The 17,787-nt window shown below is 38.6% G+C and overlaps 2 protein-coding genes across 3 annotated transcripts in view; one reads left to right on the top strand and one right to left on the bottom strand.

Moving 5' to 3' along the window:
• Positions 1 to 16,087, bottom strand: part of plpp3 (phospholipid phosphatase 3) — a 37,631-nt gene extending 21,544 nt beyond the window's left edge. For both annotated transcript variants that reach the window (XM_081379507.1, XM_081379506.1), the window contains exons 1-2: positions 16,028 to 16,087; positions 13,654 to 14,909 (exon numbers count right to left, since the gene is read on the bottom strand). In XM_081379507.1, coding sequence (XP_081235633.1) covers positions 13,654 to 13,792 — 139 coding nt within the window. In that variant the 5' untranslated portion in view covers positions 13,793 to 14,909; positions 16,028 to 16,087. The remainder of the gene's footprint in view (positions 1 to 13,653; positions 14,910 to 16,027) is intronic.
• Positions 16,088 to 16,092: 5 nt separating this feature from the next.
• prkaa2 (protein kinase, AMP-activated, alpha 2 catalytic subunit) overlaps positions 16,093 to 17,787 on the top strand; it is a 15,923-nt gene continuing 14,228 nt past the window's right edge. Inside the window, exon 1 of the mRNA XM_081379505.1 lies at positions 16,093 to 16,319. Coding sequence (XP_081235631.1) covers positions 16,226 to 16,319 — 94 coding nt within the window. The 5' untranslated portion in view covers positions 16,093 to 16,225. The remainder of the gene's footprint in view (positions 16,320 to 17,787) is intronic.

Below are 17,787 nucleotides of genomic sequence, written 5' to 3'. Positions count from 1 at the left end.
ATGTAAGAAATGGGATGATTCTTATTGGAGACAATTGACTATTGGTGGCTGGTTACACAGTCATCAAGCCTGGAGGAAAAACGTGTTTGTGTGTCTGCTGCAAGATTACATAGACAGATATTTTATTCACTTGTGAAAATGTGTGAGAGATTGTGGCATAATGCTTACAGCTTTGATTGTTTTTTTTTTTTTTCAACTGGGTCACGTCCACTAGAAAAAAGTCACTGGAAGTAATGCAGTCTGACAGAACCACACAATGTAAATCCAAACTTACTTGTTAAACAACTTATCAAAGATGAAGAGAGTAATTTCTGTCACTAACAGAATTTCAAAAATGATCCCCCATATGCCATTGGTTATGTCAAAAAGCAAGTCACACCCCAATCTAATGCCACTGGTTGACCCATTGTTGCTGTCTGGCTAATTGGAATGTTCAAACAAACAATTTTCTGATGGCGCAAATCTTTAAAAAAATGATTTGGTAACTAGACTTCTACCTATCTGATGCGGAACCTTAAACCATTTGGACTTAAGCAAACCTGCAGTAAGAAATATCTGAAATGTTTGACCTTTCCTTCAAAGCTTCTTGCTCGAAAGTAAGTAGTGGTAATGACTGCATGATGGGGTGAAAGTGAACTGCATTGTGGAGCAGAAGCAGTGAATGACTATTAAAGGCCGATCTGTCATTGTTGGGACAAAGATTCATTGGTGAAAAGGAATAAAGCTTTGTGAAGAAATGCGTATTCAGGAAAGGCCTTCTCCTGACAGGGGCCCGTTGGCCTCCAACAAGGAGTGCACTCAGAGGTTCTAACTCTGAGGTGTCAATACTCTCTTTTGAATAAACTTTCAAAAGCACAAACACAATAAAACACATATACACATTTAAGTGCATTAGATACACAAAGCAGAGCCAACTTAGATCAGCAGTAAAAGAGGTAAGAGGTAAGAACACCGATGTAGCGTGACTGTGCATGTGTGATGCATGCACAGTCTGAGGTAAGTTAACAAGAAGTAAAATTTTTGAAATGTGGTGGAAAGAATACATAGAGATACTCTGAAAAAGAGACCACAATTACCACAGTACATTCTAGCCAAGTCTATTCATAATGTGAGACCCTGTCATGCGTATCAAGTCTTCCTGTAGCTAGTGTGCAGAGATACCACAAAACAAATGTCACGAATCAATGACACGCAAAGGGAAGACCACGCAGAGGATGCAAAGGGAAAGGCCTAGTCAAAAGATGTAAGATAAGCAAGGGTGTTTTACATGCTCTTTAGAAAAGTTTGTATGAGCTTATCTGCCAAATTGCTTCATTGACCCCTCAGACAGACAACACCAGGTTTTAATTACATAATTATACATTAAATAAAAGAAGGAAATGGTTTTAGATAGATTGTGCAGGAAGTTGATCCATGAATGGCACCTTCTGGAGTTTTAATTTACAGTCAACATTTAGCATCTTGTGAAACGTGTGCCAGAACTAAGATGTCAAGGTTTGGTTGGCTAGCATAGCTAACATCATTAGCCAACTCAACTGCCTTTGAGATGAATGGGAATCCTAACATATCTTTCTCCAGGTATTATAGACTTCCTTGGTCAGAACTTTGTTCTCAGCACTTCAGGTTGTTTTGTAACTCTTGGCTGGAGAACATGTTGGTCAATGCACCCTTGAACATGTAACCTGAGTCCCAATTAGACACAATGAGTCTGGGGTGCTTGGGGTGAACTTGATTCATAACAAACCTGATATGAGGAAAGACCTTTTCCAACGTTTTCAAACTACAATGGCAACAATCAGGACTACACCTTGAGGAAACAATGCACACATGACAGTATGCAAGAAAAGAATCGTTTTAGATACAAGCATATCCTCTGAGGCCACTACGGGTGACGTGAGGGTTTGTTGTTTAGTTCTCAGCTCCACTGATGGCTTTATCATTGGTGATCTGCAAAGGGCTTGTGGCCAGGGTCTTCACACAATGCGAGAGCCTGTGGAGGATGCAGAGTGAGAGAGAACGGGCACGGTAACCCCTGTGGGAATCTGTTGAGAATGAGTGGCTCACTGCCAGCTCTCATGAGACTCTCACTGGCTGAAAGACTGAAGCCGAACACAAAAGAGAAATCCACCCCTGCTGGGAACAAGGGAAATGTAAGAGGAGGGCTTTATTAATTACTGGGAGAAAGGTAAATGAGGGAGGGAGACGGGGAAAGAGGAAGTGAGGGTGGCCATTGAAATCTAATGCAATGCTACAGCAAGAAGCACATTGTATATTTAGATCAGAGTGTGTGTGGACAAAGGTCTATAATACCTGGAGAAAGCTTTATCAGCAGTTGTTCAGCTGGCTCAGGACCCTCTGGAAGTCGTTGATTTGAAATTTGCCAATTTTGCTCACAGATGCTCAGTTCTGGAGGCAATTACTTATGAACCAAACACCTGAACCGTATTAATAATTACTCTAGAGCAGCAGGAAATTGCGTCGTGTCAAATCGAATGTGGTGCCTTATTACACCACAAGAATGTACACACGGCCAAACATTTCACTAGTGACTTTCCCCGAGTTAAGCACTGATCTAAATGGCACCCTAACCCTTTACGGTGCTCCTCTGAGTCTACACTAGCAAAAGTGTGCATCGAGGCACAAAGCAACAAATGGGACACCCTACAGCTTTGTTGACTTAATGGCATTCCAAGAAATGCAAGTCCACAAGACTGATCAAGTGTGCCATTTGGGACAGGGCCTTAGCATAAGCTTAGCATAGTTTTGTATTTAGTAAGGCCTACATACCGAAGCCATGCTAACCGGTCAGACCTTGACCCCTTGGTGAGGACATGCCATTTATAAAATGTTCTGCACTTGCTCACTGGAATGAGAACGCCCTGTGTTGGATTCTTCAGAAGTCAGAGATGCATTTCAAACTTGATTGACATTTCCGAAACACACAAACAGATCCATTCTGGCTCCCAGACACATATACCACAAAACCCACCCAGACTACACACTAAAACACACACAAAAGTACACACAGGGAGATTAACGTTCTCTGTCACCTTTGACCCATGAGCCCTGACCTCTGGAATGTGTGGTCTGGTCTCAGTAGCACCCTGCACGTTGCCTCTCTTTTGCCCCCACTGTGGTACAGAAGCAGTGACCCACACACTAAACCTATACCCATGACCCATAACTTACAGATATTCATGTCAGAAAGAGACTATTACTGATAAACAGAATAACACAGTCCGATACAGATCAATGTAGTTCAACCCAGACCTACTAACCCCATTTCCATCTGACCTACCCAGTTAAATCATCAATACTAATAATATCTGTGTCTATTAGTTCACTCAAACTATGCACTGCCCACTTTTTGTGCAGTGTGTATTATGTTGTCTCCAAAAAGATGGCACAAAGTAACAAAATTGCAGCTAATCTGAATGATTAATCATTGAGCAATATGAAGCACAATTTTGGACCAATGACATTTCACCTTGGCCAGAGGCACTCTGTGCAACATTAAAAAACAAGAAATTGACAAATTGTTTGTCACTTATTACAGGACCATTCTTTACTACATCATGCCTGGTTGGTTAGGGCAAATTTGGAAGAAAAACCGACATGTGAATGTTTACTTTGTTTATGTCAGAGACTTCACTGTGTTTTTCATTACTGTATGTGCGAGGAACCACTGCTGTCACTGTGTTCTCTGCTATCTCACACACCAGCGCCGCTCATTTAGCTTTGTCTATGCAAGCTGCTGAGGTCAGCAAAGCTGTACTCATTGGCAATCCTACCTTTCTCACTCTCTCAATACATTAGATAGGCTCTGGGGCAGGGCCCCAGTTCAAAACATGTGCTTACGCACAGCAATTTTTACTCACGGAAATCGACGCCAGGGTCATGCCTTTTCACACGGGCATCCGAGTGGGCAGCCTTTTGGGGGCCTGATAGCACTGTATGCAAAACACTAGAATTGTGTCTGAAATCGCGCCTATACCCTTACATAATTCACTATTTTGAGGTACCAATGTACACTAAACGGCTCGGGAAAACCTACTGTGAGGCTCACGCCGAATGAATTTGTGTCTCGGCAGATGGCGTCCACAAACTTTCTCAGTGTTCAAATTTGCTCACTTGTTTTCATTCACTCTTTCAAATGGACTACATTACACTCTTAAAAATAAAGGTTCCAAAGGTTTTTTTTTTTTTTTTTTTTTTTTTTTACGTGTTTACTAGAGAAAAATTATTAACAGAGCTTCAAGACAAACTGTCTGTGTGTTTAACAAACATTCCTGAAAGAGACGTTTATTAAAATTATAAATATATAAACATATCACCCATCAAGAGTAAAATCACAGTGCACAGTGGCGTAATGAAAACGTGTCAAAGCTACTCTGTAATTTAACCTTTTTAATCTCTTCCCCACACACAAAACAGCCCCTTGAGGAGACCGACAAACAATATATTTCACTAAAAGAAGACATGAGGACACATACATTGAATTTACAGTGGTTTCTTCTAAGAAAATAAGTTTGTTTCTGTGTTTATTTATATCATGTAATAAAAAGGCCTAGCATGTCAAAATAAATGTCTGGAGATGCCACTAAATCAAGCAGCAAAGAGCCCTAAAAAAATGTCAACTCTGCCAAGTGTGTCACGTTCTTTGGTAGGTCTGTTTACTTTGCCTTTAGGTGCACAACTGCTGGCCAGTTTCCTTAGGTCAAAGGTCAAACCCAGCTTTTTTTCTTCTCACAGTAGAGCACAATTAAACAAATGAACATCAACTATCTGTCTGCCTCTTTTTTTGGCATTTCTTTACCAAGGCCAATAAAACATAATAAACCCCTGTAGCTCAAGAGAAGAGGCTTCTTAGGACCGCAGGAGTATTCCTTTTCTCACCATCAATCCATTCATCCCCTCCGCCACTTCACAGACCCTAGAGTCAGTGGTGTGTCATGATCCTGGTTAACCTAGGCCACCACAGCCTGCCGTGAGCATCTTCATTGGGGTAGAGCCCAGGAACTGCTCCCATCTCCCACCCTGCCCTGGAGCTCAAGAGAAAGACCCACCATGGACTTAACACTACAACCAAAGTATCTGAAAATAGCAATCTACACTCTACCACTCTAGTGTGAGAACTGCATTTAGGCTTTTGGTGTGGTGTGTAAGAGCGTAAGATCATTGAAACTGTCTAAATGTGTTTATTATTGTGTAGTTTATGAGTGAATATATATTGACACGTTTGTGTAAGCTACACATCTTATTGTGGGTGTGTGCTTCTGCAATGAGACAGTAGAAATAACAGTGAAGGTGTAAATGATCACAGCATTGTTCTGCTCCTACTCCACCCACCAGGAAACATCCCAGAGTGAAAGAAAGACAAAACAGCTCTATAAACATACAGACACACTGACGCTGTGATACATATGTGTTCATTCATGTATCAAGTGTTTTACTTGCAGAGAAAGGAAATTATGGGGAGAAGAGGGGAATGGGATGGGAAATGTTGCAAGCTAGACTCAAGCTAATATTTCCCATATGAGTTCCACAGTTGAATGCCTTAACTACAATGCCACAGATCCAACATTACCAAATGGACTAATTTTAACAACATTTAACCCAATTGCAATTATATATATTATTTTTATTTATTTATTTATTTATATATAATATGTATTAAGTATTTTTTTTTATTTAGTAATTTTGTTTCATGCGCTTGTCATTTTTTATTAGTTTGTTTTCATCAAACATTTCTGTTTTGCTTTAATGTATATTTATCGGGTTTTTAGTAATGTTAGCACTTAAACAAACTTTTAATTTCAGTTAGCTGCCAAGGCAACATTTCTGTTTTAAGTTTTTCATTTAATATTTTATTTCATTTCACGATAACTTATTTTTAACAACATTGCTCTATATAAATGCACTGAAACGAGTCATCTGCTTAAACAGCACATATGCATTTTATTTTTAATTAATATGCTAATTTGATTTACATCGATCCCTCGTAGCCCAACCCTTCTCCCCCTAGTTTTTCAAGATATTACACTCTTCATCTTTTAGAAATCAAGTTGCAATGCTTAAGAAAATTCCTTCTCTATATGGGCACCAAACTAAAACCAAAAACCACATTAGAGCTATATCGAGTATTCTCCATCACATTAGAATTAGCTTTGGTGACACAGGTCTCATTAGCATATGAATGCGCGAAGGGTGACTGCCCTTTAGGGGCCAGCTAGGCTTACACTCAGGAATGCCAAGCACCCTGGACTTAATCCATATGACCCAGAAAAAGTGAAAGAGCGCTTGTCGTGTGAGGGTGGCTGAAGTCACCCTTGGCCCTTCGGTGCTAGATGAGATGCCCACACTGGATTTAAAGAAATCCCATTCCAGAAAACATACACACACTCCAGAAAAAATCCTGCAAACACCCTAGAATTATAATCAAGCTAAGCGAACTGAGGATGATTGTTCCGCTGTGACAGCTACAGCTGATGCGTCCCACGGACTCCTACACACACAATGCCTCGTTTGCTAAAACAATAGCTAACAGGATACAATATAGACTAGTGAAAGGAAATAGACTAGAATTACACTGAGAATAAATAAACAAATCGTTTGTGTGTTTACTCATAGAGAGGCTTACAAACCAGCAGGGGTTCCTCATACTTGATTCCACACCCATGAAGATCTTACGCTATTGTTCTGAGCGCAAACAGAGAGCCGTAAACTGATAGAGATATGCGGCTGCTGATCATAGAGAACAGCGTCTACACTCTGAGGAATTTAGTGACCGTAACGAAACTGAAGAGTGTGTTATCATGAGCACAATCCAAGAGACACTCTGGATGTAATAAAGTTATACTCGACAGTCTACACACACACACACACACACACACACACACACACACACACACACAGTCTAAACAGCCAGCTGATGGGTCACTCATGCTCATGTCTGCCTGTCTAATTGCTACCTACGGCAACCCACTTCGTCGCATAAACTCTACAAGCCTGTAATTAAATCACATGGCAGCGACCTCAAAAACCAGCCTCTCTTACTCACACACACACTTAGACATACACAAACACCCTCGCAGGTTCTTGAACAAATAGTCAAAGACATTGTACTGCACATGTGCACTTAGACATACACAAATACAGAGCGTGGGCACTATGTTTTGACAGCGTCATTACTAGCGGTGAAGCCGAGGCAGTCTGTGACTCCATCTGAGGCCCAGATGACTCTACTGTACTCCAAGAGCACTCATATGGAAACCATTCCTGCATCACACTGTAACCCTCCAGCCTTAATGCTGACTATTACAAAATACAGCTCCCTCAGGAGCCAAGAGACTCCTAACATCACTTTCCAAAGATCCGTAGCAGCTTCTCATTCAGACTTCTGAAATCCTGTTTTAAGTATCAACGGACCCAGCTTGATTTTTAGTTATGGAAGAGGTGTTATTTTATCGTCTAATATGTCACCTCATTACGTAACATGCAGAAACAGCCATTTCTTTTGTCATTTTCTTGATGTAAAGTGGCTGGAAAAAGCCACAGAAGACCGATCTGCAGGAAGGTTGTCTGAAATAAGTCTCACTAAATGTCGACTTTCTATCCAGCTCTAATCTTACAGATTTATGCCTCAGGTTATCATTGGACAAGATGCCTAGCAGTCAGTCAGCATACATGGTCCAGTATGTTGAGCCGTGGTGCTCTTTTAAACAACTTGAGTTGCGTAATTTCCGAATCTCTGGCAAACCAGGGACCACCAAGCTAGATTTTCTTGGTAACACTTAATAACAACTTTGAGTGTGTAGCTTTTCATTTCTTAAACAACCATGTAGGAAGGCACATCATGGCCATATTACAGGATGACAGTGTCAAAGATTCATCAGGCTCAAATTGTGAAAGAATGGTTGGGAGGGAGCATGAAGAATCCTTTTCACACATGAATCGGCACCTCTGGGTCCAGACCTTAAATTCATTGAAAGTCCTTGGGATGTGCTGGAGGAGACGTTACAGAGTGCTGGACTCTTGCATTGTCAATACAAGACCTTGACCAAACACTGATACTAAAGTCTCTTGATGGAAATAACATAAACATTTATTTCCATCAAGAGGTGCATCAATTTTTGGTCAAGGTCTTGTATTGAGATGATAAGAAATACATCTAGAAACATATTATATTATAGTAAAAATTCTATTTTTATATATGTCCACAGACCAATGTAACTGAAGTATTGGAGGAAAAGTGTAAAAATGAGCGACTGTTCCAAGAGGACTAAATAGAGTTGCTGAAAAGAAGTGCAAAACATATGTAAACTATTATAAACGGAATGGGGAAACATTGCAACAGAAGAAGTTAATGGAGCACTACTGCAGGAGGACTCCATCAGTCCATCTGACTGACAGCTACGGCAGGTCAAAGTCTTTCCTGAACGCCATGTGGCAGCTTTAGACGGTCTACTGCAATTACACCCTGCGAATGAGAGAAAGAGGGAGGCTTTGGGGCTCAGGGAAACGATGTAGAAAAAAACTGGGGGGGATTACATTTCACAGCACAGCTGGCCACACCTAGGGCAAAGAGTCGGAGCGAGGGAGGGAAAACAGAAGAGCGGCCTAGCGAGACTACCTTTTCCTCTTCCCTCCCTTTCCTGAGTTTGCCCCTGCATACACCGACCGAAAATTATACCAGATGTCACTTCAAGAGTGGAAGCCGCCCTCGGACTGCGATGAAGAATTTGAGAAATTCTGGAAAATATTTATAGAGGTGGACCAGACCTTCTCAGCTTAAGAGGTGGAGGTTAATGTAGTCAGACCTAAATGAGAGAAATTCCCAAAGGGTTCTCTGGCACTCCATAACTCTACCATCGCCCTCCTGGAATGCCACGGATAAAGGAGAAGTTAAAAGCAGCAGCTAAAATTGACCAGAAATCATGAGACCGAAACCTTTTCCCTAACTTTGATCTTCAGGGTCAGGTCGTTCACACATTGTTTTAATTCAGGGTGATTGTTGACGGGGGTGATATCTAGTTTTAAAGTTGAGTTCTCATTTCCATTCCAACAAGTAAACAAGAAAACTTTTTTAGAATGGATGCCTCCCCAGAGAGGTACCAGGAAGCAGCTTGGTCAAACCTTTCAGACCGGCAAACCGGATTAAATGTCACTGGTAAGTCAAGTATGCTTCGCATCTGTGGGGTATGAACAATGAGCACACGAACAAGCATTTCTACTAACCGCTAACCAAGCAGAAAGCATCAATGTTATGTGTTGCATATTAGGATGAATCTCACTAATGGCCCGTTCACACCAAGCACGATAACTATAAAGATAACGATAAAGATAACTATATATGCGTCCACACCAGCGACCGATAACGGTCTTTTTATTCTAAGCTCGAGCGCGCCCGGATGATCCAGATCCATTTTAAATGCGCGAGACCTTTAAATTAGAATGGATTCTGATTGGCTGTCAGTGTTTTATCGTTCGACAGCTGGAAAAAAATCGTTCTGAAAGTGATCCCAACGATATCGTTCCTCATATCTTTATCGTTATAGTTGTGCTGTGAACTCTGTTATTCTTTAATATGGAGAACGATTTTTAGAATTATATCTTCATCGTTATCTTTATAGTTATCGTCCTTGGTGTGAACGGGCCTTAAGCCTGTCAAAAAGAGCATGTCCAAGTCACCCCAAATTCAAAAAAGAAAAAAAAAAAGAAAAGAAAAAGAAAGTCAGATCAATACATTTTTTTAGGCACTATTTTGCAAGACAATTATGTTCATTTCCATTCCAATTGCCATTATGGTAATGCAAAATAAATAGTGCTGGGCAATGATTAACTGCATACAAAATAAAAGTTTGTGTTTACATAATATATGTGTATACTGTGTATAATTATTTTGTATATATAAATACACACATATGCATGTATATATTTAAGAATTTTTTTTATTTATATATAAAATATTTATATTTCTATATAATCTAAATTATGTGTACATGCATATGTGTGTATTTATATAAAAAATAATGATACACAGTACACACACATATATTATATAAACACAAACTTTTATTTTGGATGCGATTAATCGTGATTAAGCGTTGCCCAGCACTAAAAATACATTTAAAAATAAAATAAATAAATAATTATTAAATATTACAAATTATAAAAATGTTAATACAAGAATAAAATAAAAATATACATTTTTAGATACTATTTAATATATAATGGAATACATTAAAATGTTATAATACTAATACATAAATATTTAATAGTATATTACATGATTATTATTATTATTAGATATATTCAAATATAAATAAGAATACAACTAAAAAATATTAATTTGTATTAATTTTTTTTCAATTTAATATATTATATAATGTATAATGTACAAATTGTAATAATACAAAAAAAATCACATTATTTCATATAATATATTATATATCAAAATTAATTTTTACATTTAATTTTTACTCGTATATATATATACATAATAACACATATAAAATTTGTTTTTTTTCTTTCGATTTGGGGACAGTTAAAACCTGAATATGTTCTTCGTAAGATTCAAGTTACGGTATCAGCCATTTTTATACAAGCAAACCCCTAACATCTCGAACAGTAAAGCCAGTGCGGATGAGAGAAACAGTCTGGGTGGGTGTTCGTGTCTGTATGTAAACTATTTCAGCTATCAGTGGCATGGACAGGAATGTGTGCGACCCACCACCCCAGACACCCTCGGGTGGGGGTGACCGTCAGAGACACGCCTCCTTCCCGTTACTATAACTACTGTATGCTAATGAGCGGAGCTGCAGCCTCTCTGCTTCATCTCAACAGGAGGTAACACTAAACACACAATCCGTCTGGCTGCTTTTAAGCTTCATTAACATTCATAATGCATCAGACACACTGCAGATACAATGCACACAGTGATAAACTACTAATGAGCAGGAACAAAAGCATCGGTCTCAGTGTGGATGCACTGCATGTGTAAACACCAACGGTTGAAGTGGATTCGAATGCAATAAAACAGACAAGCGAGAGCCGAGGAGGTTATCATCTGATGCGGGAGACCGTGAGTGTGCGAGAGAGAAATCCAGGGAGAGGGAAAGACAGAGATAACACACTAATCTACAGATCTCTACAACAGATGGATCTTGAAGTGCCTGATCATTGGATGGACCGCAGCTTCAGCGCTAACAAAGCCCATTCACTGGGAGACATTCTTCAGCCATCCTTTTCAAATGAGTCTCCTCTCTTTCACATAACCCCCCCTCCTCCCACGATCACCAAAAACAGGCCGAGCCCACTATCTTAAACATGACAAAGAGCATGTTTGTTTATGTCTTCCTTTTGAAGCACAGCAAATTTAGTGAATTCGTTACATGCGTTTATGCGTCTATATAACAGAACATGTGTCGTTTTGGTTGCATTTAAAAGAGGCCGTAAAACACGCACAGGAAGAGCTGAGGGTTCGTTTTCATTTACGATACGGCGACGAAAGGAAGTTATTAGTCACCAAACTCGCAGTAAACTTCTAATTTAGGACCAGTGATATTCCTCCTCTCCTGCCTCCACCTGCTCTAAAGCGACATGTTTAAGCCATTCTACTTCGCATTCCTGGGAACAAAAGCAGCGGGACTCGTTCTGCCCCTAAAAGCGGGAGAGAAAGTTGATATGATGCCGTTGCTGGAGTTAAATGAGGCATATGCCAGCTGGCGGGGGGGTTGGAGGGTCTCTTCTAGAAGAATGTGTAAAGATGAGGGCTGAAGTTTGTTAATCCTTCCATTCTGAAGGAGGAGGGTTCGAACTGACAGGCTTTGAGGAAAGATGAGAACCCGACGCTGTGATGGTTTCCAGGCATCTGAACCAAACGAGACAAACAGGGCACTTATAGCGAATATACTGACTTACTGTAGAGGTATTCCAGGTACAATCCCTCTGGAGTTATCGAGGGTTAAATGTATCGCTCGAAGGCACAATTGTGTTCGACTATTGTGGGTCTGAACCTACAACCTTTAGGTTACCAAGTGCACATCTTTAACCACTATAGGCAACACTTTCATCAGGCTCCCAATGTCACGCTGAGCTGGTGAAAGCTGTGAATGACAGCACATCGAAAACTCACATGCTTTCCTTTTAACCCTATAAAGCCTGTCTTACAAAGTAGAAAAAAAAAGTGGTTGAATATCATATTTTGATACATCAAGCTTTTATGGCCCATATAGTATGAGAATAGAACTCATGAGAGCTAACACTTATTCAAAGGCTTGAACTGAGCAAAAAAATATGCAGTTTGGTGCCATTTCTGATATTTTCAGTGCTAAAAAGTAAGATGAAATTGTGTGGCTCTCAATGCAATACAATGTAATAGATATACAAATAAAAGTTCCTCAAAAGCTTGATCACATTTTAGCATGATTTTTCAAAAAAAAATGATGTATGGATTAAGTAGGCTAAGTGTTATATATAAAATATATAAAAATCAGTAAAGATTTCATAGCAAAAAGACATGTAATAGGACCTGAAATTGTATTTGTACAAAAAAAAGTAGCCTATGTACTGTCAATCAAACGACAGACGGCATGTGGTAGATTGAGTACAACGTTTTCAAGCAAAGTTTTGAATATGTTGATAATTTAGAGCCCTTGGAAATTTGTGTATCAAGTATGACACAATAAGCTTTATAGGGTTAAAGAAAATTGGAAAGAAAAGACATGCGCCTGAGAGCAATTTACAGATATCACTGTGTGTGTATGTATGTCACGGTCAGTTGACTGTGCTGAACTTCAAATCTAAATAAACTCTGTCATAATAAACTCGTCAGATCCAAATCAACTGCACATGGCTGTGATGGTCTGCCTAAAAATCGACTGCATCACAACTATAAAAAGCTGTGAACGTAACGTCATGTTTACAGAACTTGTTTTGACTACAGATGATTCTGTATCATGTAAGTGATCGGTTAACCATAATAAGCATGTTCATATGCCACTTCAAAAGATGTCAATAGGGCGCAAAAAGGGCCACAATAACTCCCTTCTTCATCTGATGAGTGAGAAAGGTCTCATTAAAGCAATCCAAATAAGGTTTCTCACACAACCCATGGAGGAAAAAACAAGTGGTTTTACATCAACAACAGTGCCAACTTTGCCCGTCCTACATGCTGTGATAAGAGCCTGCAACGGTTACTCTTCTGTTTACTAAGATACCAATGCAAATTATGAAAAAAACAATTTGCATTATCTCAATAAACAGTAATTCATTTTATTCAGCTCACATAATCTCCTATAGATTAACAGTTAAACCAGTTTAACTTCAATTGTCAACATTCATGCCACCTGGTGCATTATGCTATACAAAACAATGTACTTTTTATGCATTTATATAACTGTACAAACTTTTTATTTTATTTATTTATTTTTTCTAACATTTTTATTTAACCTTTAGCTTAATATTGTGATCTCAATTACTGCAGAATGCTGTATTTTTGTACATTTTGTGATCAAGTTTGAGATGACTAATAAACAGACAGATAATACATACATATACATACATATATACATATACATATATATGTATGGTTCATTGATTTTAGACATAATATATGCATAATACAAACTTTTTGTGTTTTGGGACACTTACCCAGGAGTAGGCAGAAGATGTCTAGTGCTATCAAAAGTTTCCTCTTGCTGTTGTTGTCTACGCCGTTGTTGTTTAACGTGGATGTTCCTCCGTTTCTTGTTTCGGGTGCCATCGCTTTCTCATACATATAGTTTTGCATTTGAGAGAGTTCCTCCAGTCGTCTTTCTCCTTTAAATCCCAGAGATTCACTGCAGCGGTTCGTTTCAGTGTTCTTGTCAGCAAGGACGAGTCGTAATAAAGTTTGAGGGAGTTAAGTGTCCCGGCTAAAGTGGGAAGACGTCCTGAAAAGTCAATGAAAACAATGAGTTGTCCGTGCAATCAAGTCCATTCAACTTTGTCCAGTGAAAGAGCAGTCGTGTTGGGTCGGTTAGTGAGTTCTGAGTGTGGTCTAGTTCTACTCTACTTGAAGGTTTGAACTGAGAACGGCGTTTTAAAACTAGGAGATCAACTCCTGTTTATGAATCCTCCTTTGGTCTCCACCTCCTTTCCTCCAGTAAGCGCTCAGCCCCCTTCTCCTGTCCCGAGCCACGCTGAATGAAGCCCACGGCCCTTCGGCACACACTCATTCACTAACCCACTCACACACACGTAAATACAAACACACACACAACGAGCTGCACCGCCCCTAGCGGCCACTACTGGAAACACATCGTAACCACCAGACCAGTTATCTTTCACATCAGAAGAAATAGGAAGAGGGTTATTACATTGACCAGTTAGAATGTTTTTCTTCTTCTTCTTTTTCTTCAGTAAATAATCCCTTGATATTCCATGTTTTATTCATAAATCTTATATGTGAGGAACACCCATTAATCAAGGTCTTTTAATGGATATAGGCCTAATAATAAATAAATGGATAGGCCTACATTTGTTTTGTGACCAATTTTCAGATTGTTTCAGTTTCATATTTTGTGTGTGTTAAATTTATGTTTTTTGTTGTTGTTGTTTATTATACCATTTATCTTGGTGGTTTTCTGTAATCCAAAACACTATAAGAACTCTAGTAAATCTAAAATGCAGGGAAGTTCTGCAAAAGAACTAGTCGTTAAAAACGGAAGCTTGGAAGAAGTTCATCTTTTTGTAGGACAATGACCCCACCCACAAAGGTTAGATTAACATCTGACTAGCACCAGAACAAAGAGGTATGGCTGGTTGACAATGAGCTCTGTCAGAGATCTGACCCCCAATTCAATGGAGGATCTGAGACTCTAGAAAAGTGTGGTGCACAAGGAGCATTTGACCAACCTGCAGGAAACCTGAAAAAAAAGAAAAAAAGAAAAAAAAAAAGAAATAATAATAATGCCACAGTATGTCAAACTTTGTAATTTATGTTATAGCCTATATTCTTATATTGTTGTAATATATTTATTTTCTACTATCTGTCTGAAAAAAAAAAAAAAAAAATCTACAATATAAAACAAATCTGGTCTTGGCAACTCCAACTCAGCAGTGATGAAGCATTGCCATCTAGCGGTGAGACGCATGTAACACACTTTACTAGACTAGCGACAAAAATTACTTCACTTTTTTTATAATCTCGGGCCAAATAATATTAATATAACAGTAATAACCTTTTGCAGTTGTGTGCGTTCTATTGGTGGACTTTACACGAGAACGATACATGAAAATCACGGAGGTAGCCTAAATTAGGAAACAATTTTCTCCGTTAAATAGGGATTTTGACTGCATGATGTGCACATTTACTAATACGTAAATAAATAATACATAAAAATACATAATGAGACCTATTTACTAAATTTGAGAGCAATTATTCTACTTACCATTACCATTAAAACGCTATTAAAAGTATTATTATTGTTATTATGTTTATTTTTAAGTTAATTTTATGTTTTCATAATCATCTATTGATATAAATAGCCTAAATACACAGCTGTGAAACGTTGCTGTTTAAAAAGGTTATATATATATATATATATATATATATATATATATATATATATATATATGCTTACGTTCTGACAGAATTCAAGGGTTCATTATAGATAGATAGATAGATAGATAGATAGATAGATAGATAGATAGATAGATAGATAGATAGATAGATAGATAGATAGATAGATAGATCAGGACAGTGTCACATTTCCTTAAAATATGCGTATTTATTTTCATTCCTTTTTACCAAAAATGTATTACTGTTTTTACTATAATTGTATTTGGTGGTTCTATATGGATAGTGAGTAAAATTTCAATAGGTAAAATAAAAATAAAATCTAACGAAATGGTACATACATTCTAGTTATCAACTTTAAATAATTAATGTCATAGTAGTTGATATATCTTAAAAATAAATAAATTACGTAGAAGTTGTGAGGTGTATCGTGCTCAGTAGTCAGTGAGGGGAATACTTGTTTACCTAAACACCTCGACCGCCCCCTTCACCGCCAGTTCAAGCCTTATCAGCTGATCCGAGAGCTGCCTGTCTGTGTAGAGTTTACAGGTTCTCCTGAAGCTGAATTCAGATCAGCTCTGAGAGGGGTCCAGTCAAGCTCAGTCTGCCTCATGTGTTCAATCCCGCCTACTGTAAGGCAGCCCGAGGACCTCACATAGTAAAATGGCTGAAAAACAGAAACACGAAGGCAGGGTAAAGATAGGACACTACATCCTCGGAGACACGCTGGGAGTCGGAACATTTGGAAAAGTGAAGAGTTAAGTATATTCATTTACTATACGTGTTCGGACGCTGCATGGAATGCGAGTACGAACGTATGTTTTCGGGGTTGTTAGTGCTGAACTTGCCGGCGGATGATGTGCGCAAGTTACGTAGCATAAAATGCGTAGTAAGAACCTCCGCTAACGTCCTCCAGGCGCAGAGAGTGCGTATGCCGTTAGTGAATATGGCGCGGAGCTGGACATTCTTTCAGCACCACAGAAGACGGTGCACTTGCAATCATGTTTGCGCAAATGTTCAGTATCACAACATTTGGGGAACTATCTGGCATTTCGGAAATGTTTAGAGTTCACATACTTACGCCTTCTTAATATTTGGCAGTTTAATTTTTTTAATGCTCTGTCATCCTCCCTGAATCGCGACCAGGCATTGAGCTGCGCTCTTAAACATGTCATCTGCATACATTTCCAGCTCCCAAATTATTGAATCTTTAAAACGTTTGTCTCAAAAGTGTTTTCTGATGAGTACTGTAAAAGAAGCACTGGAGCAAATGTCGTAGTTGGTATATTTTACCTGCAGTAGTGCTTTGACCTTGCAGTCATTTTCTATTCTAAGCGCGAGTGGGAATGCCGCTCATTTTGGAAATGACCTTTCGCTCGGGTGTATAGCCCTGTGTTTGAGCTTTGCTCCACATTTATTAAAGTAAAATCTTATTATATAACGGTCTATGTTGCATTCAAAGAAATGCTCTCAATTATTAGTGTCTGTCTGTGCACACAAATCCGTTATAAACTAACTTATTGATTGCCAGTCCATTATAATTTCATACATAATAATAATAATAAAAAATAAAAACCCAGAAATGTCTACCTAGACAGCATTTTTGCCTAAACACCAGCATTCCCATTTATCTTATGACAATTTCTCAGCTGGGTGTCTGACAAGATACACGAATCGATTCAGTCCGGCTTTACCATAGGTTCATCAACAGTACCGCCCACTTTTCCAGGGGAACTATTTTTTCCCATTCATTTTCCCAAAGGGAAACCAAACCAACCAGCTACAGGGTGAATCACAACATTTCAAACTTTGATTTGTAGCAACAAAAAAAAGAAAAAGAAAAAGAAAAGAAAAAGAAAGATAATCAGACTGTGCACATGACAGCTTTTTGAAAATCTTATTTTTTTTTTTATGGAATATTGCAGTAGGCTATTTATTATAAATGCGTATTAAAATATATATATATTTTTTCATGCACATCTTTTTTTTTTTTATTCCTGTGCCCTCATAATCTTTAATCAAAATAACTATCTCTTCTATGAGGATGTTCACTTGCACGAGGGCGGGGCAACCTGTCCTGTCACTCACATGACATCACAGCAACAGCAAACCACAACAATCCGTTGGTCTAATGAAATCAAGTCCTGCTCTACAAAAATAGTGATTCTAAATTTATCCAGAATCCTGCACGTCTTCTAAAGGAATAGTATGACGTAATTGAGTCG

Source organism: Scardinius erythrophthalmus, assembly GCF_964197995.2.
Source record: "Scardinius erythrophthalmus genome assembly, chromosome: 11".
NCBI lineage: Eukaryota > Metazoa > Chordata > Actinopteri > Cypriniformes > Leuciscidae > Scardinius > Scardinius erythrophthalmus.
This window is presented reverse-complemented; position numbering and strand designations above follow the sequence as displayed.